Consider the following 24,485-nt stretch of genomic DNA (forward strand, 5'->3'; position numbering starts at 1 on the left):
CACAGCTTGTGGAGAGATGATATTCTCAGTAGGCTTATATTTCAGTGCTTGGAACTTACTTTTGCTGAAGGGTGAAAATTGCTGTTAAGAGAAACAAATGGTTCAAAACACGAAGAATCACTTTTAGGATAATTAAAACTATGTTGAAATTTTTATTTATCAATCTGGTTTCTAATATAATTTTAGTTAAATGAAAGACATTCACAAAGAATATTAGGCATACATACATAATTTCCTTTTTTCATTCTAGTTTACATGCTGTTGCTTTTAGAGAGTGAAATTTTGTGTTATTTCATAGGGATGGAATCCTATTGGACTTTACAGAAAGAATATTTAGCCCAGCTTTTCACAGCGCTAACCTCTGCAGTCACCATGCTCACTGAGAAAATGTTAAAAACTTGACAAAATAAAACTTAGAATCAGTAAAATCTAGAACTGTTTCTTGGCCTACTTGAGAGGAACTTCCATATTTTCACAGCCATCTCCAAAAGCAGCAGTTGCTGTCAATTAACTGAGACTTGGAAATGGTGCAGACTGTTTTGGTAGAACTGTTCTTATGCCACAATTTTATCTGGAAAATAAACTTGCAAATGCGTGCTGTATATTAATATGTGTGTGCCCATATTTATTTTTATTATCTCCTGCCAGTCTTTGCTCAATGGGAGATAACAAACCAACTTCTCAACGTGATTTCCCCATTTCATTGAATATGAGATTTATATACCAGTTATGAAGAAAACTGCTGTGAAAGAAATGTACTTAAAGTTTCCAACATTACCATGCAGATACATGGAGAATAGGCACCGAGCCACTAGGCTACATGAACATGTCACGTTTGTATTTTGTGTTGGCCTATGTATAAGCCAGTCTAGCATGTTGGAAGGCATGTGTAAGAGTAGGTAAGGGAGCTATAAGTTACATTCAGGTGGGAATTTAGGGCTTTCTGCACAAAATATTCTAATTTCTCTGTCCTTTTGCTATGTTGCATCTCCCAGTGTTGACAGGTTAGTCTGCATGATTAATAATTGAGCAGTTGTAGAGCCATGCCAGTAAGTCTCCAATTCCTGAACATGGCCACATTTGTCTTTTGATGTGACTTTCAACCACAAGCCACAGATCCTCCACTAGGCTCCACTGACTTAAGTCTTCATATGAGGCTTTCAGGGTATTTTGCAGTCACGAATCAATGGCACCTTGCAACTGTCTTATGAAGTAGGTAAAACAGCTCCATCTTAAATACAGGACAAAAGTTTGAGGACTTGACCAAGGTCACACAGGGAGGGTCACACCAAGGCAGGGAGAGAGAAAGCGGATGCTGTCAGCTAATTCTCAGGGTCCACTCTTATCAAAACATCATTTAAAAAATGGGGCTGGCTCGGCACGGTGGCTCACACCTGTAATCCCAGCACTTTGCAAGGCTGAGGTGGGCGGATCACTTGAGGTCAGGAGTTTGAGACCACCCTGGCCAACATGGTGAAGCCCGGCCTCTACTAAAAATACAAAAATATTAGCCGGGTGTGATGGCGAGTGCCTATAATCCCAGCTCTTGGGAGGCTGAGGCAGGAGAATTGCCTGAATGTGGGAGGAGGAGGAGGTTGCTGTGAGCCCAAGATGGTGCCAGTGCACTCCAGCCTCAAAAGAAAGAAAAGAGGGGTGGGGAGGTGGGCAGGGGCCATTGATTATTAGCTGAAGTCAGCTGTGGACATTGTTACTGTTTGTTTCTCACTGGTTTAGGATCAGGTGGTTCTACTGGGACTAGCAATTTAGAACCTATCTTTGACTGGCTTACTTGAATTCAATTTAATAATTGCTGCCTTTTTTTGGGAAAATTGCTCAACAGAGTGGTGAAAAGGGGGGGTTTCAAATTCAGTGTTGTTTGGAGGCATGAGACATAAAGGGGCCATTAAAACGTTCGCTGCATAAGAGCAGGATATAGTGTGGCAAGGAGAGGAAGAGAGAAAAAAGTAGGATCAAAAAGAACAGATTGCATCATAGAAGGAAAGAAAAGCTTCCTGACACGACCTGAACACTTGCATGTTCAAGTCCCATAGCTGTGTGCTTGTTCCTGAAGTGCTTCCAGTGGCTTCTGTCTGTGCCCAGCTCTCAGCCTGCATATATGGTGGCTGCTCAGCAGGTGTTCAAAAGTAATATTAAGATAGACTCTTTGGCTCATGCCAATGCTTTTTCTTGTGCCTCTGAGTTCCTGTTCTTGTTAGTAAAGGATGATTGTTTGTCAAATGCAGGGCAGTAGGACATTTTCTAGTAAAGGTTCTCTAAATTCTTGTTTTCAGCTCTTTAATGAAAACTTCCATATAACAAGTCTCTTTGAGCAGTTGGTTGAAAGCCACAAGGGGAAATGTATTTTTAAATATTAAGAAGGGCCAGAAAATAATTTAACAATAAAATAACTTTTTCAACCTCCTGGACCAGCTTTCTTGAACTCTAGGGAGTCTGTTATTTTGAGAGTTTAGAATCGCACTAACCTTGCATTCATTCAAAGTCATCTCCTATCTTTTCAAAACATCAATATTTGCTTCATACACAGATGTTTCCTGCACAACCTTAAATCCGCCATTAACTTTCCCTGAAACTTTAGAACAGCCTATTTTGTTGTTGTTGTTGTCTATACATATTATTTAAAGAGGCTACTACCAACATACTTGTGCTTGCTTGATAATGTATTGGAATATAAGATGTCAAGATTGAGAAGTGAATGACAAAGCAGAATTAGGCACTGAGAGCTTGGGTGGGAATGTCATGGTTATCGAGGCTGCACTGTGCTAGGCTGTCCAGGGAGAGAGTTGGAAGAGAGACTTAATTCCTTTTCTTCACATAAATATATTATTTACCATTTAAAATGTACTGGATATGGCCTTCATAAGCAGATGTAGGGATTTCAGTTAAACTCATAATCCCAAGAAGAGGTCAAGATTTCCAGCATTTATTTGGCACTTAGTCACTTAATACTTTATCCACCTTTTGGTTCCCTGTCTGATGGCCATATTGTAACCCTCTTGAAGAGAGAGACAGTATCCTATATGTCTTAATTGATGGTGATATGGGAGAAGCACTGATCCCTGCAGTCATTCCAGTGTCCTAGGTTTGAAATTTTGGTGAGAGGATTGGATCTCATTTTTCACCTTTTGTGGGATGAGAAAGGATGAGAATATTTTAGTAGCAGAAGCCGTTTTGGGTGACTTTAATCCCCTACTCATTTTGGGAAAAAAGGAAAAAGTGTTGACACAATGCATAATGAACAGAGCTATTGTGGGAATTGCAAGAAATAATAAATTTCCATTGGGCATTATTTGGTAAGTGCAGAAGTAATACCTGTAAACCAGGTTTAAAAATCAGAAACACTTCTAAAATGTTATGTTTAAAATTTGCATTCAACAATACATACAGTAACTCCTAATGGTAGCCATCTTGGCTAAATAAAACAGCCTTTGCTTTCAATATTTCATTTGTAAATGTTACATTGTTCTGATATTTAGTGATATGAAATGTTTTTCCACTTTAAATGTATTTTATAGAAGAATGATTAAAACCTTTTAAAATTAAGGGTGTCCATGACAGTGCCTGAGCTCAACCAGCAATGGTAAAAGGGCATCAGGATTCCCTTTTGTCCTGTTACCTTGACTTGCATGGGAATCAACTGGTCCAATGTCTCTTTTGGAATGTGCTGTGTACTGGTGTAATGTGCCACTAGCACCTCTAGGTAATGTTTTCCATTACCCAAGAAACTAACATGCCCCAATAAGTTAGGCATATTGAGAATCTTGAAAAAGAATGCACTATTCTAACCAACTAGAATTTCCATTTTATTGAGCCGGGCCATCAGAACAATAGCATCTATACCTCTGAAACCTCCTCTTAACCTCTCCCAGGCAAAGAAGGAAAAAGTGATCATATTTAATTCCTCAGAATGGTGGGATCTCAAGATTTTTAAAAAAGTGCTTATTAAGTATAAGAGGCTTGAAATACAATGATCACAAATGGTAGTCTTTCTAGAAATAATTTTTGTATAATCTGTTTAAAAAATAAGATTATTTTTGGATGCATTGTCCTCATTTGTTTACATGAAGTGTATTATTTTTAAATATAATCAATGAGTTATTTGTTACACAACTGGGTCAAGGTTTCAGATTAAACTAAGAGGTGTGACTAACTACACTTGTCCATCATCTGAGAAGCAACAGGTACCAGGTTTGTGAGGAACTTGAGGTTCAAATGTGTCCATCTTAGAAGATCCCTGAATCACAGCAGTGTGATTGGATGGAAAAACACGTGGAGTAGTTGATTTAAAATATGGCAGTGTTTTCCATATCATCCAGAGTAACAGCCCTAATAACTTGACTTTATTGTGTTGCATCCATTTATAGGACACGGTCTATTAGGATTTTGTCACAGGGGTGGAAAAACTACCAGAGACTTAAAGCAAAATAAGCAGCACAACCTAATATATGCATTCACTAGAAATTATCCATACGTTTGCTACAACTTTAAAAAGAAAAAGAGCAAACAAATCATAACATCTGGCTCTAATTACCCATTGAGGCGCTTATACATATATAAATCCAGTATGTTTCAGATAAAACAGGAAAAAATCTTTTGTAACAGCTGGTCACCATGGTATTGCAGCTGATAGTTACAGAAATTGAATTGGTCTAAAACTACATACGTGGAACAATATTAGCTTGTAGAATTCAATGAAAAACCAACAACCCCAATATAAACTGCCTTCCCTGGTTCTTTAATGCCTCTCTCCAGTTGTGCCGATTGTGTCGTTACACACCAGGTGCCATGCACTCTCTTGCTTCAACTGCTGTTATCAGTCAGGAACCCCAGATGCCAGAGAGCTGGCATAGATTGAACTCTGCTTGAAAACTGGCAAATAGGTTCTCTTTGCCCCTTTCTTTTCCAGCTTATAGGACGTCAAAGGAAATAGTATATGAACACGAACTAGTTACTACAACAGCCCATTAAGGTTGACTAGAAGCAAAAGGAAGAGAATGTTGGGGGCCATATGTAGGTGCATCAGCTTTTCTCAAGAAAAAATACCGATGTTCTAAGGGCTCTTAAAAATGTAGAAAACTTGCCCTGTTACCACGGGTCTTTAGAACACCTCTAAACACACACAAAATAAGACAGATATTACCTACAAACTTCAACCATTGCTTAAACTCTAAAAGCATTTTTTGTATTATTTTGTTTTGATACAGAAGGGAAAGCTCAGCTATAAAGAAATATTAAAAAAATTTTTTTGTGTGTGATCAGTCTCAAGAATATTCCATTGCCTGCCTCCCCCAACTTGTGCTGATATTTTAAGGATGTGCTCAAGAGTATGAAGCAGGGTGCTTTTGTCCCTTTCTCTCCTTCCTAGTAATTCCCTCCTCCCTATCCCATAGCCAAGTAACCACCCCTCAAATGAGCCATTCCTTTTTGCTTTCATCAATGGTCTCTGTGAAATTGGGGTCGTTGTTCATGATGGCGGCGTCTGCGCTCTCTGCCGACTCCGCCCCCTTCGCTTCATTGGTATGGTAGGTGCCCTTGTGGCGGAACATGTACCGGATCAGGAAGACCAGGGTGCAGAGGATGGTGAAAATCACCACAGCAATGACGCCTGGTGGAGAAAGGAGAAGCACCAGAGGTTAGACAGGGCTTGGGTGTCCCTCCAACACTGTCCCCACTTCACTACAGCTCTCTCAGACACAGCCCTCTCCCATGTAAAACACAAACTCCAAAACAACAAAGATAACAAAAATGAAGTAAGATTTCTGTTTTTGTCCATGAAGAAGTAACAGGAAAATCAGGAGTAACTTCCCTTCCAGCCAAAAGTAACTAAAATACTGGACACAATCAATGAGATGACAGTCTTCAGACATTAGAAAACAGGCAGAACGGAACCATGATGTCTGAGAACAGAGAAACAAAAAGGAGGAATCCTACAATTTTCCTCGTTTTCTGGCTGCCAGCAATTTTTGGACAGCAGTGTAGGGAGGGGCAGCACAAGAAAGCACAGTGGCTTCCCTGAATGGAGAGGGGAGACAGAGCGCGTACGAGAGAGCCGTGTATATTAGAAAGAACCGTAATAATCTGCACAGAAGTGTCTCTGAATTTGTGGCAGAATAACACGTGTGCATGTACAGAATGAAAGTCCATAGGCGAGGCAAAAAGCAGAGCTCTCGGGGGGCTGGGAGACGTTTATGTTCCAACCAACCACATTGAAGAGACCTCACTGAACAATCAGAGCATTTAATACAGTTGTAGAATGGTCATGCTGAAGATGTTTGCTAAAATAGGCCTAGAATAAAAACTACTCTAGATCTGTCCTGAAAAAGCTTTAAAACACATCTAAATAACTTCAGGCTGCAGAGAAAAATAATTTAGAGAAAAAAAATGTAGGAAAATGTCACTTGACCAGAAGAAACATCAGTCAATTAGAAGGAGATTCAGAAATGACAGAGCATGGAATGAGCAGACAAGGATAGTACAATAACTATTAGAAATGTGCACAGGGGTTTAAAGGAAAACATGATCAAAATGAGAGAAAAAAATGAAACCGTGGAACTTGTAGAGGTGAAACACACAGTGTCTGAAATGAAAAAAACACTGGATCAGGCCAGGTGTGGTGGCTCATGCCTGTTAATCCCAGCACTTTGGGAGGCTGAGGTGGGTGGATTACTTGAGGTCAGGAGTTCAAGACTAGCCTGGCCAACATGGTGAAACCCGGTCTCTTACACTAAAAGTATAAAAATCAGCCAGGTGTGGTGGCACGCTCCTGTAATCCCAGCTACTCAGGAGGCTGAGGCACGAGAATCGCTTGAATCTGGGAGGCGGAGGCTGCAGTGAGCCAAGATCGTGCCACTGCACTCCAGCTTGTGTGACAGAGCAGGACTCTGTCTGAAAAGGAAAAAGAAAAAAATACTGGATGAAATAATACAGACTAGATAAAATAGAAGTAAATATAACTGATCTAAACACTCCAATTAAAAAGTAGAGACAGAGTGGATAAAAAAGATGCCTACTATATGATGTCTACAAGACATGAACTTTAAATACAGGTCAAAAGTAAAAGGGTGGGAAAAGATATGAAAACAATAATCATAAGTAAGCTGGAATAGCTACATTAACATGAGACAAAGGACAAAGTTGTTAGTAGAAATGAAGAACATTTCATAATGTCAAAAGGGTGAATTCATCAAGAAGACATAATGATTCTGAATGTGTATAAACCTAACCTAAGTACAAAATAAATGAAGCAAAAACTGGCAGAACTGGTAGGAGAATTAGACCAATTTGCAATTATAGTTGGAGATTTTAACACTGTTCTGTCAGTAACTGATAGAACAATTGAACAGAAAATCAGCAAAAATTTAAAAGACCCGAACAATACTCTTAAACATTACCTAATGATATTAGACCAATCCTAAACATCTTTCTTAAAATACAGGAGAAAACACTACTCAGTTCATTTTATGAGACCAGCATTATCCTGATACTAAAACCAGAAAAACATTACAAGAAAACTATGGAGCAATATTCTTTTTTTTTTTTTTGAAGACAGAGTTTCGTTCTTGTTGCCCAGGCTGGAGTGCAACAGCATGATCTGGGCTTACTGCAACCTCAGCCTCCCAGGTTCAAGCAATTCTCTTGTCTCAGCCTCCCAAGTAGCTGGGATTACAGGCGCCCGCCACTACGCCCAGCTAATTTTTGTATTTTTAGTAGAGACGGGGTTTCACTGTGTTGGCCAGGCTGGTCCTGAACTCCTGACCTCAGGTAATCCACCCGCCTCAGCCTCCCAAAGTGCTGGGATTATAGGCATGAGCCACTACGCCCGGCCACAATATTCTTTTAAATAGAATTTTAGTAAATCAAACCCAGCAATATGTAAAAAAGATCATATATTAGGATAATGTAATCCTAGGAATGCAAGTTTGGTTTAACATTAAAAACTAAAGCAATGTGATTTACCACATTAAGCAAATAAGGAGTAAAACAGTATGATCATCTAAATAGATGTGGAAAAAGCATTTGGAAAACTTACAATACCCATTCCTCATACAGCTTCAGTAAACTATGGGTAGAAGAAACTTTCTCAATCTGATAAAGGACATCTGTTGGAAACCTACAGCCAATATCCTATTTAATAGTGAAAGATCAAACACATTCCCCTAACATAGGGAACAATGCAAAATTGTCAAATCTCAACATTTATTCACTTTTGTACTGAAAATCCTACCCAGTGCAATGAAACAATAAAAGGATATAGACTGGAAAGAAACAAGTAAAAAAATCTCATTATTCTCAGATAACATGGCTTGTGTTTAGGTAGACAATTCTAAGGAATATACAAAAAAGTTATTAGAACTAACAGCAAATTTAGCAAGGTCACAGAATATGAAGCTGATATAAAAGATCAATTACACTTTTATATGCCAGAAAGAAACACTTAGAAAATGAAATTAATAAAATAGTAATTGCACAAATTTAAAAGCTATTCAAGACTTTGCATTGAAAACCACAATATGTTGCTGAGAGAAACTGAAGAGACAAATAAATGTATAGATATACCATGTAAAGATAGAAATACTAAATATCATTAAGATGTTCATTTATAGGTCTAATACAATCCCAATCTAAATTATAGCCAATTTTTTGGGTAGAAATTTGTAAACTGATTCTAAATTTTATATAGAAATGCAAAAGACAGAATAGCCAAAATAATTTTGAAAAACAAAAAAAAGACTAGAGAACTTACATTGTTTATTTCAAGATTTTGTATAAAGGTACGATAGGTCAGACGCAGTGGCTCACACCTGTAATCCCACCACTTTGGGAGGCCGAGGTGGGCGAATCACAAGGTCAGGAGATCGAGACCATCCTGGCCAACGTGGTGAAACCCCATCTCTACTAAAAATACAAATTAGCTGGACATGGTGGTGCATGCCTGTAAGTCCAGCTACTCAGGAGGCTGAGGCAGGAGAATCGCTTGAACCAGGGAGTTGGAGGTTGTAGTGAGCCAAGATCATGCCACTGTACTCCAGCCTGGCGACAGAGCGAGACTCCCATCTCAACAAAAAAAGATACTACAATAAAGCAAGCATGGTATTGGGTAAGGAAAGATATATAGACCAACAAAACAGAAAGCCTAGAAAATAGACACACATACACATATGGTCAGTTGCTTTAAAAAAAAGTGCCAAGAAAAATCAATTGAAGAAAAGTATAGTTTTTTTTTTTTCCAACAAATGGTCTTGGAATAACAGGACATTCATTTGGAAAACACTGGCTTTGACTCTTCTCTCACACCATTTATAAACATCAAATCGAAGTGATTGAAGACCTAATGGTAAATGATAAAGCGATACAACTTCTAGAAGAAAGCTGAAAATCTTCAAAACTTTTGGGTAGGCAGACTTTTTAGATAGGACAAACCAACCACAAACTATAAAAAGATTGGGGCCAGGTGCGGTGGCTTACGCCTATAATCCCAGCACTTTGGGAGGCTGAGGCAAGTGGATCACTTGAGGTCAGGAGTTCGAGACCAGCCTGGCCAACATGGTGAAATCCCGTCTCTACTAAACCTGAGATTATGCCACTGTACTCCAGACTGGGCAAAAGAAAGTGAGACTGTCTCAAAAAAAAAAAAAAAAAAAAAAGGGACCCGTTTACACTTTAGGTATGTATTATACTTCAATTAAGTTGATTTAAAGAAAAGCAAAAAACAGGATTGGGATATTGATGGCAACAGGGATGTCGATACTGATCTACGCATGAGGCTCAATGGCTATCTTAGGAGAGTCAAATTATTATGTAGCTGCCCCTGGTGAGAAGAAAACACTGGAATATTTTAGATGCTACAGCTTATTAATTTTCTGATACATTTTTATTTTTTAATTTTAATTGTGCAAATTTATGGGATACATGAGAATATTTGTTACATGTATATATGGAATAGTGATCAAGTCATAGTATTTAGGGGCTCATCAACCAAGTACAATACATTTTTGTTAAATATAGTTATCCTACCCTGCTAGCAAACCCTGAATTTGTTCCTTTTATCTTACTGTATGTTTGCACCCTGTAACCCACTTCTCTTCATTCTCCTTCCTCCTCCTGCTCAACTTTCCCAGTCTCTTATCTGTTTTTCCTTCTACCTCCATGTGTTCAAATCTTTTAACTCCTGTGTATCAGTGAGAACATGCAATATTTGTTGTCTTGTGCCTAGCTTATTTCACTTAAAATAATGACCTCCAGTAATTTTCTGATAATTTGTATTATGATAACTGAAACCAGACTGGCATTTCCCTTTTCTTTTATTTATTTATTTTTTGAGACAGAGTCTTGCTCTGTCGCCCAGGCTGGAGTGCAGTGGCGTGATCTTGGCTCACTGCAAGCTCTGCCTCCCGGGTTCACACCAGTCTCCTGCCTCAGCCTCCCAAGTAGCTGGAACTACAAGTGCCCGCCACCACGCCTGGCTAATTTTTTTTTTGTATTTAGAGACGGGGTTTCAACATGTTAGCCAGGATGGTCTCGATCTCCTGACCTCGTGATCCGCCCACCTCGGTCTCCCAAAGTGCTGGGATTACAGGTGTGAGCCACTGTGCCCAGCCTTCCTTTTCATTTTTTATAGTATGCTATCCTGGACCATTTGGGATGTGAAAGGATGAGACTGAAAAAGATCAGAGGGGATAAAGAAATGTCCTGGCTATGATCACTACTACCTCCTTACATATTCTGAGTCTGTCCAGCTTACCACTACCATTTGTTTACAAGCCAGCATTACAAAGTAGCCAGGTTAGGCCAGGTGCAATGGCTCATGCCAGTAATCCCAGCACTTTGGGAGGCTGAGGCGGGTGGATAATGAGGTCAGGAGTTTGAGATCAGCCTAGCCAAGATGGTGAAACCTTGTCTCTACTAAAAACACAAAAATTAGCCAGGCGTGGTAGCAGGCACCTGTAAACCCAGCTACTAGGGAGGCTAAGGCAGGAGAATTGTTTGAACCCGGAGGCAGAGGTTCCAGTGAGCCGAGATCACGCCACTGCACTCTACCCTAGGTGATAGAGCAAGACTCCATCTAAAAAAAAGAAAAAAGTAATGTTACATTTACTATATTTTTCTCTCTTTTTTTTGAAACAGAGTCTTGCTCTGTCGCCAAGGCTGGAGTGCAGTGGTGTAATCTTGGCTCACTGCAACCTCTGCCTCCCAGGTTCAAGAGATTCTCCTGCCTCAGTCTTCTGAGCAGCTGGGATTACAGGTGTGAGCCATCATGCCTGGCTAATTTTTGTATTTTTAGTAGAGCGAGGGTTTCGCCATGTTGGCTCGGCTGGTCTAGAACTCCTGACCTCAGGTGATCTGCCCACCTTGGCCTCCCAAAGTGCTGGGATTACATAGGCGTGAGCCACCGTGTCTGGCCACATTTACTATATTTCTGCATATCAGAATTCATAATCTTGTGTCCTATTTAAACTACAAAATGAATCATGTAAAAATCTAGAAAACTTTTTCCTAGACTACTATGTTATTGACAATTATTGCTTTCCATAGGTGAGTAGCCCCACATGAGCCTGCTCTACACATCACCTACCTCCAATGATAGCCGAGTTTCTGTTGACTCCATTTCTTATAGCTTGGCCTTGTCCTGGATTATATGGAAAATCCGCACTGGCTGTACAGAAAGAAAGAAAGAGTCAAGTGTCAGAGTCAAGTATATTGATCCCAAATAATTTGAAACCTATTTCTCCATACAATTCTTTCTTTTTTGAGACGGAGTCTCGCTCTGTCACCCAGGCTGGAGTGCAGTGGCCGGATCTCAGCTCACTGCAAGCTCCGCCTCCCGGGTTTAAGCCATTCTCCTGCCTCAGCCTCCCGAGTAGCTGGGACTACAGGCGCCGCCACCTCGCCCGGCTAGTTTTGTGTATTTTTTAGGTGAGACAGGGTTTCACCATGTTAGCCAGGATGGTCTTGATCTCCTGACCTTGTGATCTGCCCGTCTCGGCCTCCCAAAGTGCTGGGATTACAGGCTTGAGCCACCGCGCCCCGCCACAATTCTTTAACACTTACTGTTTTTCCAAATGAAATTTCCGTATCTGATGGACCCTGTCTTGCCATTGTTTCACAAAAGAATCACAACAGCCTCCATCCCTGTACCTGCTGTTTCTGTTTGCACAAGGCCTAGGTAAACACGACTTACCACTTGGAGCAATAGTAGAGAATCCTAGAACTACCTGAGCTGGCCTGCTCTAGTTCCACAGACAGATGAGTTTATGCATTTGAATATGTTTCTTATATTTGGTTGAAATCTGCTTCCCATCCACTTTTAACCCCATGCACAACTGGTGGCATTCAATATATTTGTAGATGAGCTTTTTACAGCTACAGTATTAAAAAGTTTAAAAAGGAATCATTCCTTTAAACTCGTATTTTTCATGGCTGTAGTAAGACACTGGCACACTTCAAGAGTTTGTAAGGGGGTAATAATTCAAAACAGTTGAGAAGAATATAACTGCCTAGTGAATCTATTTCTTTCCCTATTATACATGATAAGAATCAATTGTGTTATATTTAGGTATTTCTCTAAGATAAAACAAACTTTAAGCCCGGAAAAGGCAAATAGATCCTGAAGTCTGTCTGCAGGTCAGCAGACTATCTTCTGTCATCCATAGGACCTAATCCAACTTCAGAAACAATTCACATTTGTTGGTCTTCTGTTGGAGAAGTTAAGGTAAATCTTCCAATAGAAGCAGGTCACCTTAGTCTAAAGCAAGCTCTGGCTACTGGATGGCACCAATTAAATGTAAAAAGAATTTAGAAGTACTTATTTGGTACAATAAAATGTGTACACATTTCAAATAGACAAACAGGTTTATGTTATGATTCAGGGAGAATGTTGCTACATACTCCATTTTCTAACACTAATATATTCCTGGGCTGTGGACTTCCAAGATTATCCAGGATCATGATAAAATAAAAAGCAGGTAGAGCCCTTTTTCCTCCTCTTCCCTTGGAAATACGGCAACCAAAAAGGGGGATTCCAGATTCTGTCAACACATGTGATTTAATCCTTTCTCTTTTAGACTTTATATTCTCTCTTTTTTTAATGGTGGGGGGAGCTGGGGAAAGGGTCTCACTCTGTCATCCAGGCAGTGGTATGATCTCAGCTCACTGCAACCTCTGCCTTTTAGGCTCAGGTGATTCTCCTGCCTCGGCCTCCCAAGTAGCTGGGATTACAGGCACCTGCCACCAGGCTTGGCTAATTTTTGTATTTTTAGTAGAGGCGGGGTTTTACCATGTTGGTCAACCTGGTCTCAAACTCCTGACCTCAAGTTAACCACTCACGTTGGCCTCCCAAAATGCTGCGATTACAGGCATGAGCCGCTGCACCTGGCTAGACTTGATATTCTTGTTTAGGATGAGGAAAATTATACTTTACATTCCAAATTATCTCAACTATCTGAGTAAAAAGCACAGACATTAAGAAAACTACAAATGAAAGCGAACTTAACTCTGAGTATTCAAGGATTTCATATTCCCCCAAGTCTTTAACTGGGGGATGCAAAATAGACCACTGATGGTTTTTGCTTGTTTTAACTGGCTTGATCCTTTTTTTTTTTTTTTTTTTAGATTTGGTCTTGCTGTGTTGCCCAGGCTGGAGTGCAGTGGCACAATCATGGCTCACTGCAACCTGGACCTCCCAGGCTCAAGTGTTCCTCCCGCCTCAGTCTCCTGAGTAGCTGGGACCACAGCCGTGCACCATCACGCCTGGCTAATTTTTTATTTTTTGTAGAGATGGGGTCTCCCTATGTTGCCCAAGCTGGTCTTGAATTCCTGGGCTCAAACAATTCTCCTGCCTTGGCCTTTCAAAGTGCTGGGATTACAGGTGTGAGCCACCTTGCCTGGCCAGTTGGTCCAATCCTAAATCCAGTTAGCTAGGTAGGGAAATGGGGAGAACCAACACACAGTACAGTGTAGTCAACTACTTTCCCATCAGCTCACTTTCCCATTTCCCTTCAGGATCTTCTGAGGTAGGTAGCGTGGATTAACATTCCCAATCCCAAATGTCAGCCCAAGAATGCAAAGATCTTTCATTTATTAGGCTTATCATCAGATATCAGATTAATCCTAAAATTATCCTATGGGAATAAACCTGGTTTACATAAAAACATATAATAAAAACCTTGGCTTTCTTTTTTAAACCTGAATCTTCAGAGAAGTACTATTAGTAGATGTGACAAATGTATTCATTCACTCATTCACTAAATCTTTGTAGAATGCCTACTATATGTCAGACTTCATTCCAAGTGCTGAGGATACACAGTGAACAATAAAATAGACAAAATGGAGAATAAAGTTCTCTAACTAATGAGAACTTCCTGGTCCAACATGGTCTGTTTATTCCATGCATCCTTGAAGAGTTTGATTTATAGAGTCTAGATAATATACTGAAGCATGGATGTGGTTTCAATTATGAACTTGTCCATTTACAGTAAATTGCCTGATATGCCACCCACAAACCATAAGCACAGGAAGATTTGGTTATGAATGTACACAATTCCCTGGCACAAGACACCCTTCAAAGACCACAAGCTGTTTTTCAGCAATGAAAACTTGCACATTACTGCCCATCTTTTCCAGACCTTTTGACATTATCATTACTCTTCTCTGGACACTATTTACTCCATATCCTTCTAGAAAGTCACCAGGCTTGTGAGCAGTCTAGCTAAAATTAGAACCCAGGTAGGGTTCATTCCAAAGTCAACAATCTTCTCTACCCTGCCTTTTGAAGGCTAGAAAGGGACAGGGAGTTGAAGGGTTGAGGAGGTCCCACTTGCAGACAGTTTGGCTTGGGTTGGCACTATGGAAGGAGGAGCCCTTTTAGGTGATGAGGAATTAATTAGTTTTGTATTGGACATACTGAGTTGGAGGTGCCCAGGTGGAGATATTTACTAGATATTTGGATACTTTGTGAGTGAGTCATATTTCCTGTCTCCTTTTGATAAACACAGAAATTTTCTGACTGCCTTTGTGTCTTCCCCTATTCCCTGCCCTGTCATGACCTTCTTTAAACAATATGTACCTTCAAAATATATTAAGTATGGTGATTAAAAAATTACAATGGCAGGCCAGGCATGGTGGCTCACGCCTGTAATCCCAGCACTTTGGGAGGCTGAGGCAAGTGGATCATGAGGTCAAGAGATCGAGACCATCCTGGCCAACATGGTGAAACCCCGTCTTTACTAAAAATACAAAAATTAGCTGGGCATGGTGGCGTGCACCTGTAGTCCCAGCCACTCAGGAGGCTGAGGCAGGAGAGTTGCATGAACCTGGGAGGCGGAGATTGCAGTGAGCCGAGATCGCGCCACTGCACTCCAGCCTGGCGACAGAGCGAGACTCTGTCCCAAAAAAGAAAAAGAAAAAAAAAATTAGCTGGGTGTGGTGGCGTGTGCCTGTAGTCCCAGCTACTCAGGAGGCTGAAGCAGGAGAATCGCTTGAACCCAGGAGGCGGAGGTTGCAGTGAGCCGAGATTGCACCACTGCACTCCAGCCTGGCAACCAAGTGAGACTCCGTCGCAAAAAAAAAAAAAATAAAATAAAAAAATTACAATGGTAATTTGTTGCTATTCTATTGTGTGATATTCATAATACTGTGAATGGTTTGCTTTTCTGGCTCAGGTGACATGGCTGGTAGACCACAACATGGTTTCTCTCTGCTCCAAAGCCTGTCTTATGGTGTTGCATCCTTGGCCACAAAGCTGCAGAAAAATGTAGATGCTTAAGAGATACTCGTAGACCTCTTCCTGTTTCCCTTGAGGTTACCAATAAAAACAGTAGTAGAACATATGGAGATCGTGGAAGGAGTTACCTGAGATGATGCAAGGAGAATGGCAAGAGCTAGAGAGGAACATTTAAAAATATCTCAGGATTGTTTTGGGTATCAATCTGAACTCCTGGGCATAGTGAAGAAGGCCCCCCTTGAGCTGTATTTCTCTCCTGTCCCTTCCCTCCTGGGGTCACGTTTCCAACTCAACCTTCTAGGTATAGGTGATATGGACAGGAGGCAGGGAAATACTGGGTAGAAGAGGGTGGAGTCCCTGGCAAGGGTTCCACCCACAAACCTGAGCCCACAGCCCTAAATGAGAACTATACAGCCCTGTTTTCCCACCCAAATGCTGCTTTTTTCCAAAACCACCCTGGCTTGCCAGGCCCCCCAGTCCTGTAGCCATAAACACCCCAAGCTCCACTGGCAGAGGAGCAGAGCAGCGTGGCAGAGGAGAGAAGAGAACAAGCGGCTGAACGTCAAGAGGAGAAGAAGCATCTGAATGTTGAAGAGGCAACTGGACAGTTGGAAAGCAGTTTGGCTCAGGATGACTGAAGAGAATTATCCTCCCATTTCATCCCTTTCCAGCTCCCCATCCCACTGAGAGCCACTTCCATCACTCAATAAAACCATTGTGACCTGATCCTTCCCGGACGCCAGACAAGGACCTGAGTACCAAGAGGGCAGGGGGCAAAAGGCTGTCACCCTGTCTCTACCGAGCTGGCTAACACTTAGCCATCCCCAGATAGCAACTGCTAAAAGAGCATTAATTTAACATACCCCTAGAAGCTGCTGTGGGACCAGAGCCCAAAAGCATTCACCCCAGCTGCAGCACCCACTTGCCTGTATGCTCCCCCTTTCACAAAAGGTTTGAGTGAGCTGCACCCGTCGCAAGTCCAGTGAAGGGGTCCGGGGAACTCTCCCGTCTCATAGGAGTTCCTGATGCTTCCAGTTGACACCACCTTTTCTCTTCCATATGGCACTCTGTCTGGACATCTGGTTTACTTTCCTTTTCTTTGTACATCACATCTTACTACTTTTCTGAAAGTATCCTCAGCGACCTCAGATTGTGTGCGTCCCTTTTCTCAATGGGAAGAGTCTTAATTCTTGTGACTTCTTACATGACAGTCATCCTCTTAAAGTCGGAGACCAATCTTAATCATGTTTGCAGTTCCAATGACTAACAATGCAGTAGCAAGGGCTAAATGGATGTCTATTGACTGGCATAATTAAAATCAGTCTATTAAGAGGTATGTAAACATTGTATAGCTTCTTCTAATAATAAAACCTTCTATGCAGGTAGAATTTTGAAAGTCAGATGCCTAGTCTCAACTAAATCCTTACAGTGAGGCAGGATTCTTATTCCTCCTAACAAAGGAGATGGACATATTGAATATAGAAAATATATTAATGACTCCTAGTCCACTGGACTTTGGTTATTGTTAGAAAACAATTTGTAGAAAACCCTCAGGTCAGGAAGCCTTATACATTTCAAGGGCAAAATCTTTGTTTTGTGTGAGCATTCATGTTTTCCTGGATCTATTTATAACGTAAACCTGGTTGTCCTAATGCATGTCAGTGCTTACTCCCTTGAGGCAAAGCCATTTTATTCTGGCAATCAAAGCAATTGCTATTTTGATGGATATATTTTATTGCAACTGTCCTTTCCCCTGGGAACCAACATGCTCTTGGACATGTGCGTAGAGAAAAATGGAGACCAACAAACATGACTGAGACATGGATGATAAAGCTCATCTATTCTGCTAACATCCATGTTTCCCTCACCCAGCTTGTTGGGAGAGCTGAACAATTTTAGTGGTCTTGGAGTATCAAGGAACCTATACTTTGGGAAACATTGTGAGTAGGTCCAAATTTGGAGTGTTAGTTTAAAATAGACTAGCTATAACATTCTCAAGACCAGTCTTTCATCAAATAAGCACAGATTATATTCAACACACTTCTCTTCTGGATCCCCAAATGACACTCCATGTTAACCACCAAAGCATGGTGCCATTCCAGTCTGATTTATAGTCTTACAAAAGCCCACATATTTCTGCATACTTCCCTTGCACATGTCCTTCTTGTGTGTGGTCATCCCTGTTCCTATATTTGTAGACCATGTTTCCATCGCACCACTCAGAGATTAGCTCTCCTCCCCTCCTCCACCCAGCACAGGCCAGGCAGGACATATTACTGGAGGAATTGATGATGGGAGATTCTTCTCCTAGGAGCATGCTTAGTAAACAGCCTGGCTAAGGCTTTAGTGCCCACACAAATATGTACTACTGGGCTCCTCACCCAAGAAGGCAGATACATGATCGGTCCTCAAACATATTCAGACATGCTGCAGTCACACCTTCCCTTCTACTGTCTTTGTCTCCCATATGAGAAGCAGTCTGAGAGCTCACTACTATACATTTTCCCTTCTTTCATTTTCAAGTTAAGAAAACAAAACAAACATACTTCGTAAGAGCAGTCATATGTTGGAACTGGGTGAGAAAAAGTATACTTTCATTTTCCAAAACAGAATATACAATATGACAGTTTCATTCCATTTCTTTTTATTTACTTTTTTGAGACAAAGTCTCACCCTGTTGCCCAGGCTGCAGTACAGTGGCGCAATCTCGGCTCACTGCAAGCTCCGCCTCTGAGGTTCACACCATTCTTCTGCCTCAGCCTCCCGAGTAGCTGGGACTCCAGGCGCCCACCACCATGCCCAGCTAATTTTTTGTATTTTCAGTAGAGACGGGGTTTCACCGTGTTAGCCAGGGTGGTCTCGATTTCCTGACCTCGTGATCAGCCCGCCTCGGCCTCCCAAAGTGCTGGGATTCCAGGTGAGAGCCACTATGCCTGGCCAGTTTCATTCCATTTCTAAAGGTGTTTCACCCTTCTCTCCACTACATTCCTGAAAGGCTTTGCTGTGACAGCAAGATGACCAAGGAGTGACACCTCTCACATCTGTGTGCTGGGCAGGGGTGAGGGTGATGTCCTTCCCTTGGCCGCTGGGGCAAGAGGGACTCTTGAATGCCAGTGACAAGTTCTGAACTCCAACACCAAACAACAAAGGCCACATAGGTTGTTTAGATGCAATGACTGGTAAAGCTCTAACTTCTAAGATTATGTGAAATGAGTTATCGTTTGGACTAGAGTTTCCTCAAACACTAAGCTTTCTAGGGCCCAGTCCAACTTTGAATTCTATGACCATGGAGCAACCTTCAAAGGCAAAGTTGCAAAAATGGCAGAAAATCAAGCGGTTAGTTGTGGTAGAACTGGCCCAGAAGTGCTTTTCTTCTATTGTGGAGTACAAAACATTTCATGTTGATTTACATGAAATTCAGATTTCGGGAACAAGCGGTTTAGGAAATAATAGCACTTCCTACATTTCAGGCCCTGTTGTCACTTGTTGTCACTCGTTTTCATGCTAACTCATTTAATCCTCATGTGAGCCTTGACACATTCATCCCATTTTGGAAGGATAAAAACTTGTTTGAGGTCACACGACCAGGAAATGGTGGAGCTAGTATTTGAACCCAGAAGTTGGCTCCAGAAACCATTCATTAAACACTCGGCTGAACTGTGTCTGATGAGAAGGCATCAGTCTATGCCAGCTCTATCAAATGACCAACATCATTGTAGAGTCTGAAGGCAACCAACCAATTTAGCCCAACTGCTTTTTCTGTGGTTAGTGGGCTGTCTGGGGAAGCCAACAAAATCTAAAGGCTTCTGACTGTGTTTGCTTTTCTTCAGAAGTTATCTGGCAAAGGATAATTACACATGATGGCAGCATCAGCTGAGCCATGTGGCAAGCTAAGAACTCAGAGCCCACGTTGCAGAAGCACAAAAATCTGACCTTCCTTTGGTGACACAGACAGACCCCTGATGGGCCAAAGCGCACAGAGAGAATGACCCATTACCTTTGCAGAAACACGAAACCAGGAATCGTGTAAATCGTGCTTTAAAATATTATATTGAATATAACTTTTGATTCCATTTATAAAATATGAAAAAATTATAAAAGTTTCAGGGCAGATGCTTAAGTACTAGAAATTGATTTAAAAGACAGCTATAGGCTGGGTGCCGTGGCTCACACCTGTAATCCCAGCACTTTGGGAGGCAGAGGCGGGCGGATTATGAGGTCAGGAGATTGAGACTATCCTGGATAACACGGCGAAACCCTGTCTCTACTAAAAATACAAAAAATTAGTTGGGCGTGGTGGCGGGCGCCGAAGTCCCAGCTACTTGGGAGGCTGAGGCTCAGGAAAATGGCATGAACCCGGGAGGTGGAGGTTGCAGTGAGCCAAGATTGCGCCACTGCACTCCAGCCTGCGTGACAGAGTGAGACTCCATCTCAAAGAAAAGAAAACAAAAAGCCAGGCATGGTGGTACATGCCTGTAGTCCCAGTTACTTGAGAGGCTGAGGCAGGAGAATTGCTTGAACCCAGGAGGGGGAGGTTGCAGTGAGCCGAGATCGTGCCACTACACTGCAGCCTGGACAATAGAGCAAGACTCTTATCTCAAAAAGAAAAAAAAAATTGCAAGAACAGAATATTGAAAAGAGATTTGAATTCTTTAGCCTATAATTTCTTGTCTGTCCTAGTGAATAAGGAGAGAGTAAAGCTTTTTTTTTTTTTTTTTTTTTTTAACTACAGAAGATAAATTTAGTGGTTGTGGTTCTTATTTACTAAGTTTCAAAACATTTAGGCTCAGAAACCAATTGCAAACAAAACATATTGAAGTGCATATAAAAATAAATTGAATATCTAACATAAACTCCTCCAAAAGGAAAGGCTCTGGAAGCTTCAGGTTGTCATATATCAGAGACAAAAAAAATTAGATCATATCTGACATCTCCTAGAGAAAATATCTCCATGGAAACCACTGGAGTTTCAGCATCTAAAGTAATAATTTGAGACACTTCAACAAAATTGCTATTAATTATAATTTAATTTAAATTGCAACATTATTTTTACAGTGAGGTCTGGGCTACATAAGGGATCTCTGCCTTGTTCTTAGCTTCTTTGTTGTATTACATTTTATTCTCTCTTTTCAAATCTGAGTTACATAGCAGAAAATGATTGTTTTCCTTAACTACTGTTTTTAGCCATTCACTATTGATATTTCTGAAACAGATATGAAAACAAATGGTTATCGACTAAGATGCTGAAGATAAAAGGGACATTGTTCTATTTTAAAAGAACAAGATTAGCAAAAATGCTAATCACATTTTTGGGAGGGAGCGATTTCTCAAAGTCAGCAGGTTTTTCTGTGGGTAGAGCATTATGTGGCATGGACTAACATGATCCTGAGTTTCACATTTCTCTCTCTACCCTTTGCCTCCGTTTCTAAAAAAAACTAGCCGACATTTCCAATTTCTTTTTTTTTTTTTTGAGACAGAGTCTTGCTCTGTTGCCCAGGCTGGAGTGCACTGGCGCGATCTCGGCTCACTGCAAGCTCCGCCTCCTGGGTTTACGCCATTCTCCTGCCTCAGCCTCCCCAGTAGCTGGGACTACAGGCGCCCGCCATCTCGCCCGGCTAGTTTTTGTATTTTTTAGTAGAGACGGGGTTTCACCGTGTAGACCAGGATGGTCTCGATCTCCTGACCTCGTGATCCACCCGTCTCGGCCTCCCAAAGTGCTGGGATTACAGGCTTGAGCCACCGCGCCTGGCCAACATTTCCAATTTCAAATAGGGGAAGGTGATTGTGACTTGGCTCCTGACTTGAGAAGTTAAACAAGCCTTACATTTCTTCTTAAAGGAGTGAGAAAGTGGCAGCTGCTAGAATGATCATCTAAGATCCAGTGGCCAAAAGAGGTCCAGTGAAGAGAAACAGAATACACAAATTTGTCATCATCGGCTACACGTTATGATTATTTAAATAATACCAACTTTCATATGAAAGGACTGAATGGGCAATTGATTGCATTGTACTCCCTCTTTCCACCAGTTACTTAGTTAACTTCTGAATTGTCTCAGTTGTCTTTCAGGAAAAAGATTTATTAATACTCTCAGAGCAGGCTGACATTGCACTCTTGTCTGATTAACGACAAAGATGTATTTTAATTGAAAATAGCTCATTAGGCCAGGCGCAGTGGCTCACGCCTGTAATCCCAGCAGTTTGGGAGGCCAAGGCAGGCGGATCACGAAGTCAGGAGATAGAGACCATCCTGGCTAACATGGTGAAACCCCGTCTCTACTAAAAAATACAAAAAATTAGCCGGGTGTGGTGGTGGGTGCCTGTGGTCCCAGATACTCGGGAGGCTGAGGCAGGAGAATGGCGTGAACCTGGGAGGCGGAGCTTGCAGTGAGCCGAGATCGCGCCACTGCACTCCAGCCTGGGCGACAAAGCAAGACTCTGTATCAAAAAAAAAAAAAAACAAAAAAAACTCATTATTAATATATGCTCAGACTTTGTATTTCATAAAATACACAGTAAGGTAAGGTATTTGGTGTCCATTTTCACGTGAGATAAATATGTCTTGTTATTTCTCAGGTGGGCAAATTGTTCCAGTCTTTAGTTATAATTGTTTATAAATCAATGGTCAAAGTTATTATTGTAAAATATTACGGGCACTTGCAGAGTGTTGATTGTGACAGCTGGCCTTTATAGATTCTGTAGTTCCACAACGTCTCTACAGTTGAGGAGGCAAAAATGCAGAATGGATGATAATTAGGTTAAAGCCACGTGGTTGATGGGTGCCGGAGTCACTGCTACAAGGACGAGGTCTTTCAACTCCTCATTCAGGACTCTGTCCATGCATCTTACTGTAGTTCTCAGGGCAAACCTCGAAAGTCGGGATCAGAGAGCCTCACTGCCAGGGCAGCCATCCAGCTGGCCCTCCATATCCATGGGTTCCCCATCCATGGATTCAACCAAACTCGGATCAAAAATATTGAGGAAAGAAAGTTTCATCTGTACTGAACATGTACAGATTTTTTTTTCTTGTTCTTGTCATTATTCCCTAAACAATCCAGTATAACAAATCTTTTTTTTTTTTTTTTTTTTTTTTGAGATGGAGTCTCGCTCTGTCGCCCAAGCTGGAGTGTAGGGGTGCAGTGTCAGCTCACTGCAACCTCTGCTTCCTGGGTTCAAACGATTTTCCTGCCTCAGCCTCCTGAGTAGCTGGAATTACAGGCACATGCCACCACGCCTGACTAATTTTTATATTTTTAGTAGAGATGGAGTTTCACCATGTTGGTTAGGCTGGTCTTGAACTCCTGACCTCATGATCTGCTTGCCTCAGCCTCCCAAAGTGCTGGGATTACAGGTGTGAGCCGCCACACCTGGCCAGCAACTCTCTTTACATAGCATTTATGTTATATTAGGCATTATAAGTAATCTAGAGAGAATTTAAAGTATATGGGAGGGTATGTGGAGTTATATGTAGGTATTTACCACACTATTTGCTATCAGGAACTTGCGCATCTGTGGATTTTGTGTCTTTGGGGATTGTGGAACCAATCCCCTGTAGACGCTGAGGCAGGACTGGACCCCTTGGTTAACACTGCCGTATGGCTCTTTGTTGAGGTTTGTCGCGGCTTCTTTTCCTTTCCGCTGCAGGGTGTTTATGAATTCATGCTGATGTTAACAGGAGTGCAAGAAGGAAGAAGCCCCGAATCTGGGGGAAAATGATAAATTCAGGAAGTGCCATTTAAACCCTGGTCTGAGGGAAACTGCTGTTTCTCCTGCTGCACAGTTTCCAGAATGCGCGTGGCGGCAGCAGGGTTCCCCGGAAGGGGCTGTCACTTCCGCAGCAGGGTTCCCCAGAAGGGGCTGTCACTTCCTATGCATGCAGGGCACTGAGTGTCAGGGACAAAGGGCTCTACACTTGTGTAACTGGTGGGTTCTTTGGCCTTGAAAAAGTGCTGAACCTCTTTAGGCTGTTTCTTCTCCTCCTGTCTCAGTCTGAGATGCCTTTGTGGGAGAGCACTCTGATTCAGAGCTTTCCAACATTAAGGGGCATACAGGTGCCTTGAGCTCTGGGAAAAATGCTGCTTCTGCCTTAGTTGGTCTTGGGTGGGGGACCTGGGCATCTGTATTTCTAACAGGCTCCAGAGTGCTTGAAGACCGGCCTCACTTTCAGTTGCAGAAATTTAATATAGACCGTTGGTGGTTCAGGTCTCCAGCTGCTTGTGTGTGGGTGTGTGTGTGTATGTGCGCACGCGCGTGCATGTGTTTTAATTTAATGCAGTGCCTGAGAGGGAACTGAAATAATTCCTTCTGAGAACCTTGTCCCTTTTCCCTTGGCCGAATCATTTGTGTGAGTTTAATGATTTGCCTGCCAGAATGCCTCACAGTTAGACTCTGTTAGTTGTATTTCTTTTTAGTGTTGTGAAAGCAATAACAGGAACACTGTGTTAATTTCAGAGAGAATTCTTTAGTATGTTGAATGTTGGAGCGGGGGAGTTTATTACAGTTTAGGAAAAAACAGCCAAGGAGTTTAATAAATGGTTATCTTAGTATGACCTTGGATACCTTTCCTGGTTCAAAGTAAAAATACAAGTTGAGTCTCTAAAGCTAGTGTATCAGGGAGGAAAAATACTGGGATGTTGGCATTTAGGTTCTTGATGCTATGAATGCATTTAAAGACATACATGAGAGAGAACAGATGCATTTTTAAATTTTCTTTTTAGAGACAGGGTCTTGCTATGTTGTTCAGGCTGATCTT

At 41.6% G+C, this 24,485-nt stretch overlaps 1 protein-coding gene across 1 annotated transcript in view; it reads right to left on the minus strand.

Moving 5' to 3' along the window:
- Nucleotides 1–121: 121 nt before the first annotated feature.
- The window catches only part of CNTNAP2 (contactin associated protein 2), a 2,313,133-nt gene continuing 2,288,769 nt past the window's right edge, over nucleotides 122–24,485 (minus strand). The window contains exons 23-24 of the mRNA XM_033192342.1: nucleotides 11,591–11,671; nucleotides 122–5,623 (exon numbers count right to left, since the gene is read on the minus strand). Coding sequence (XP_033048233.1) covers nucleotides 5,424–5,623; nucleotides 11,591–11,671 — 281 coding nt within the window. The 3' untranslated portion in view covers nucleotides 122–5,423. The remainder of the gene's footprint in view (nucleotides 5,624–11,590; nucleotides 11,672–24,485) is intronic.

Source organism: Trachypithecus francoisi, unplaced genomic scaffold (genome assembly GCF_009764315.1).
Source record: "Trachypithecus francoisi isolate TF-2019V2 unplaced genomic scaffold, Tfra_2.0 Lachesis_group4, whole genome shotgun sequence".
NCBI classification, from domain to species: domain Eukaryota; kingdom Metazoa; phylum Chordata; class Mammalia; order Primates; family Cercopithecidae; genus Trachypithecus; species Trachypithecus francoisi.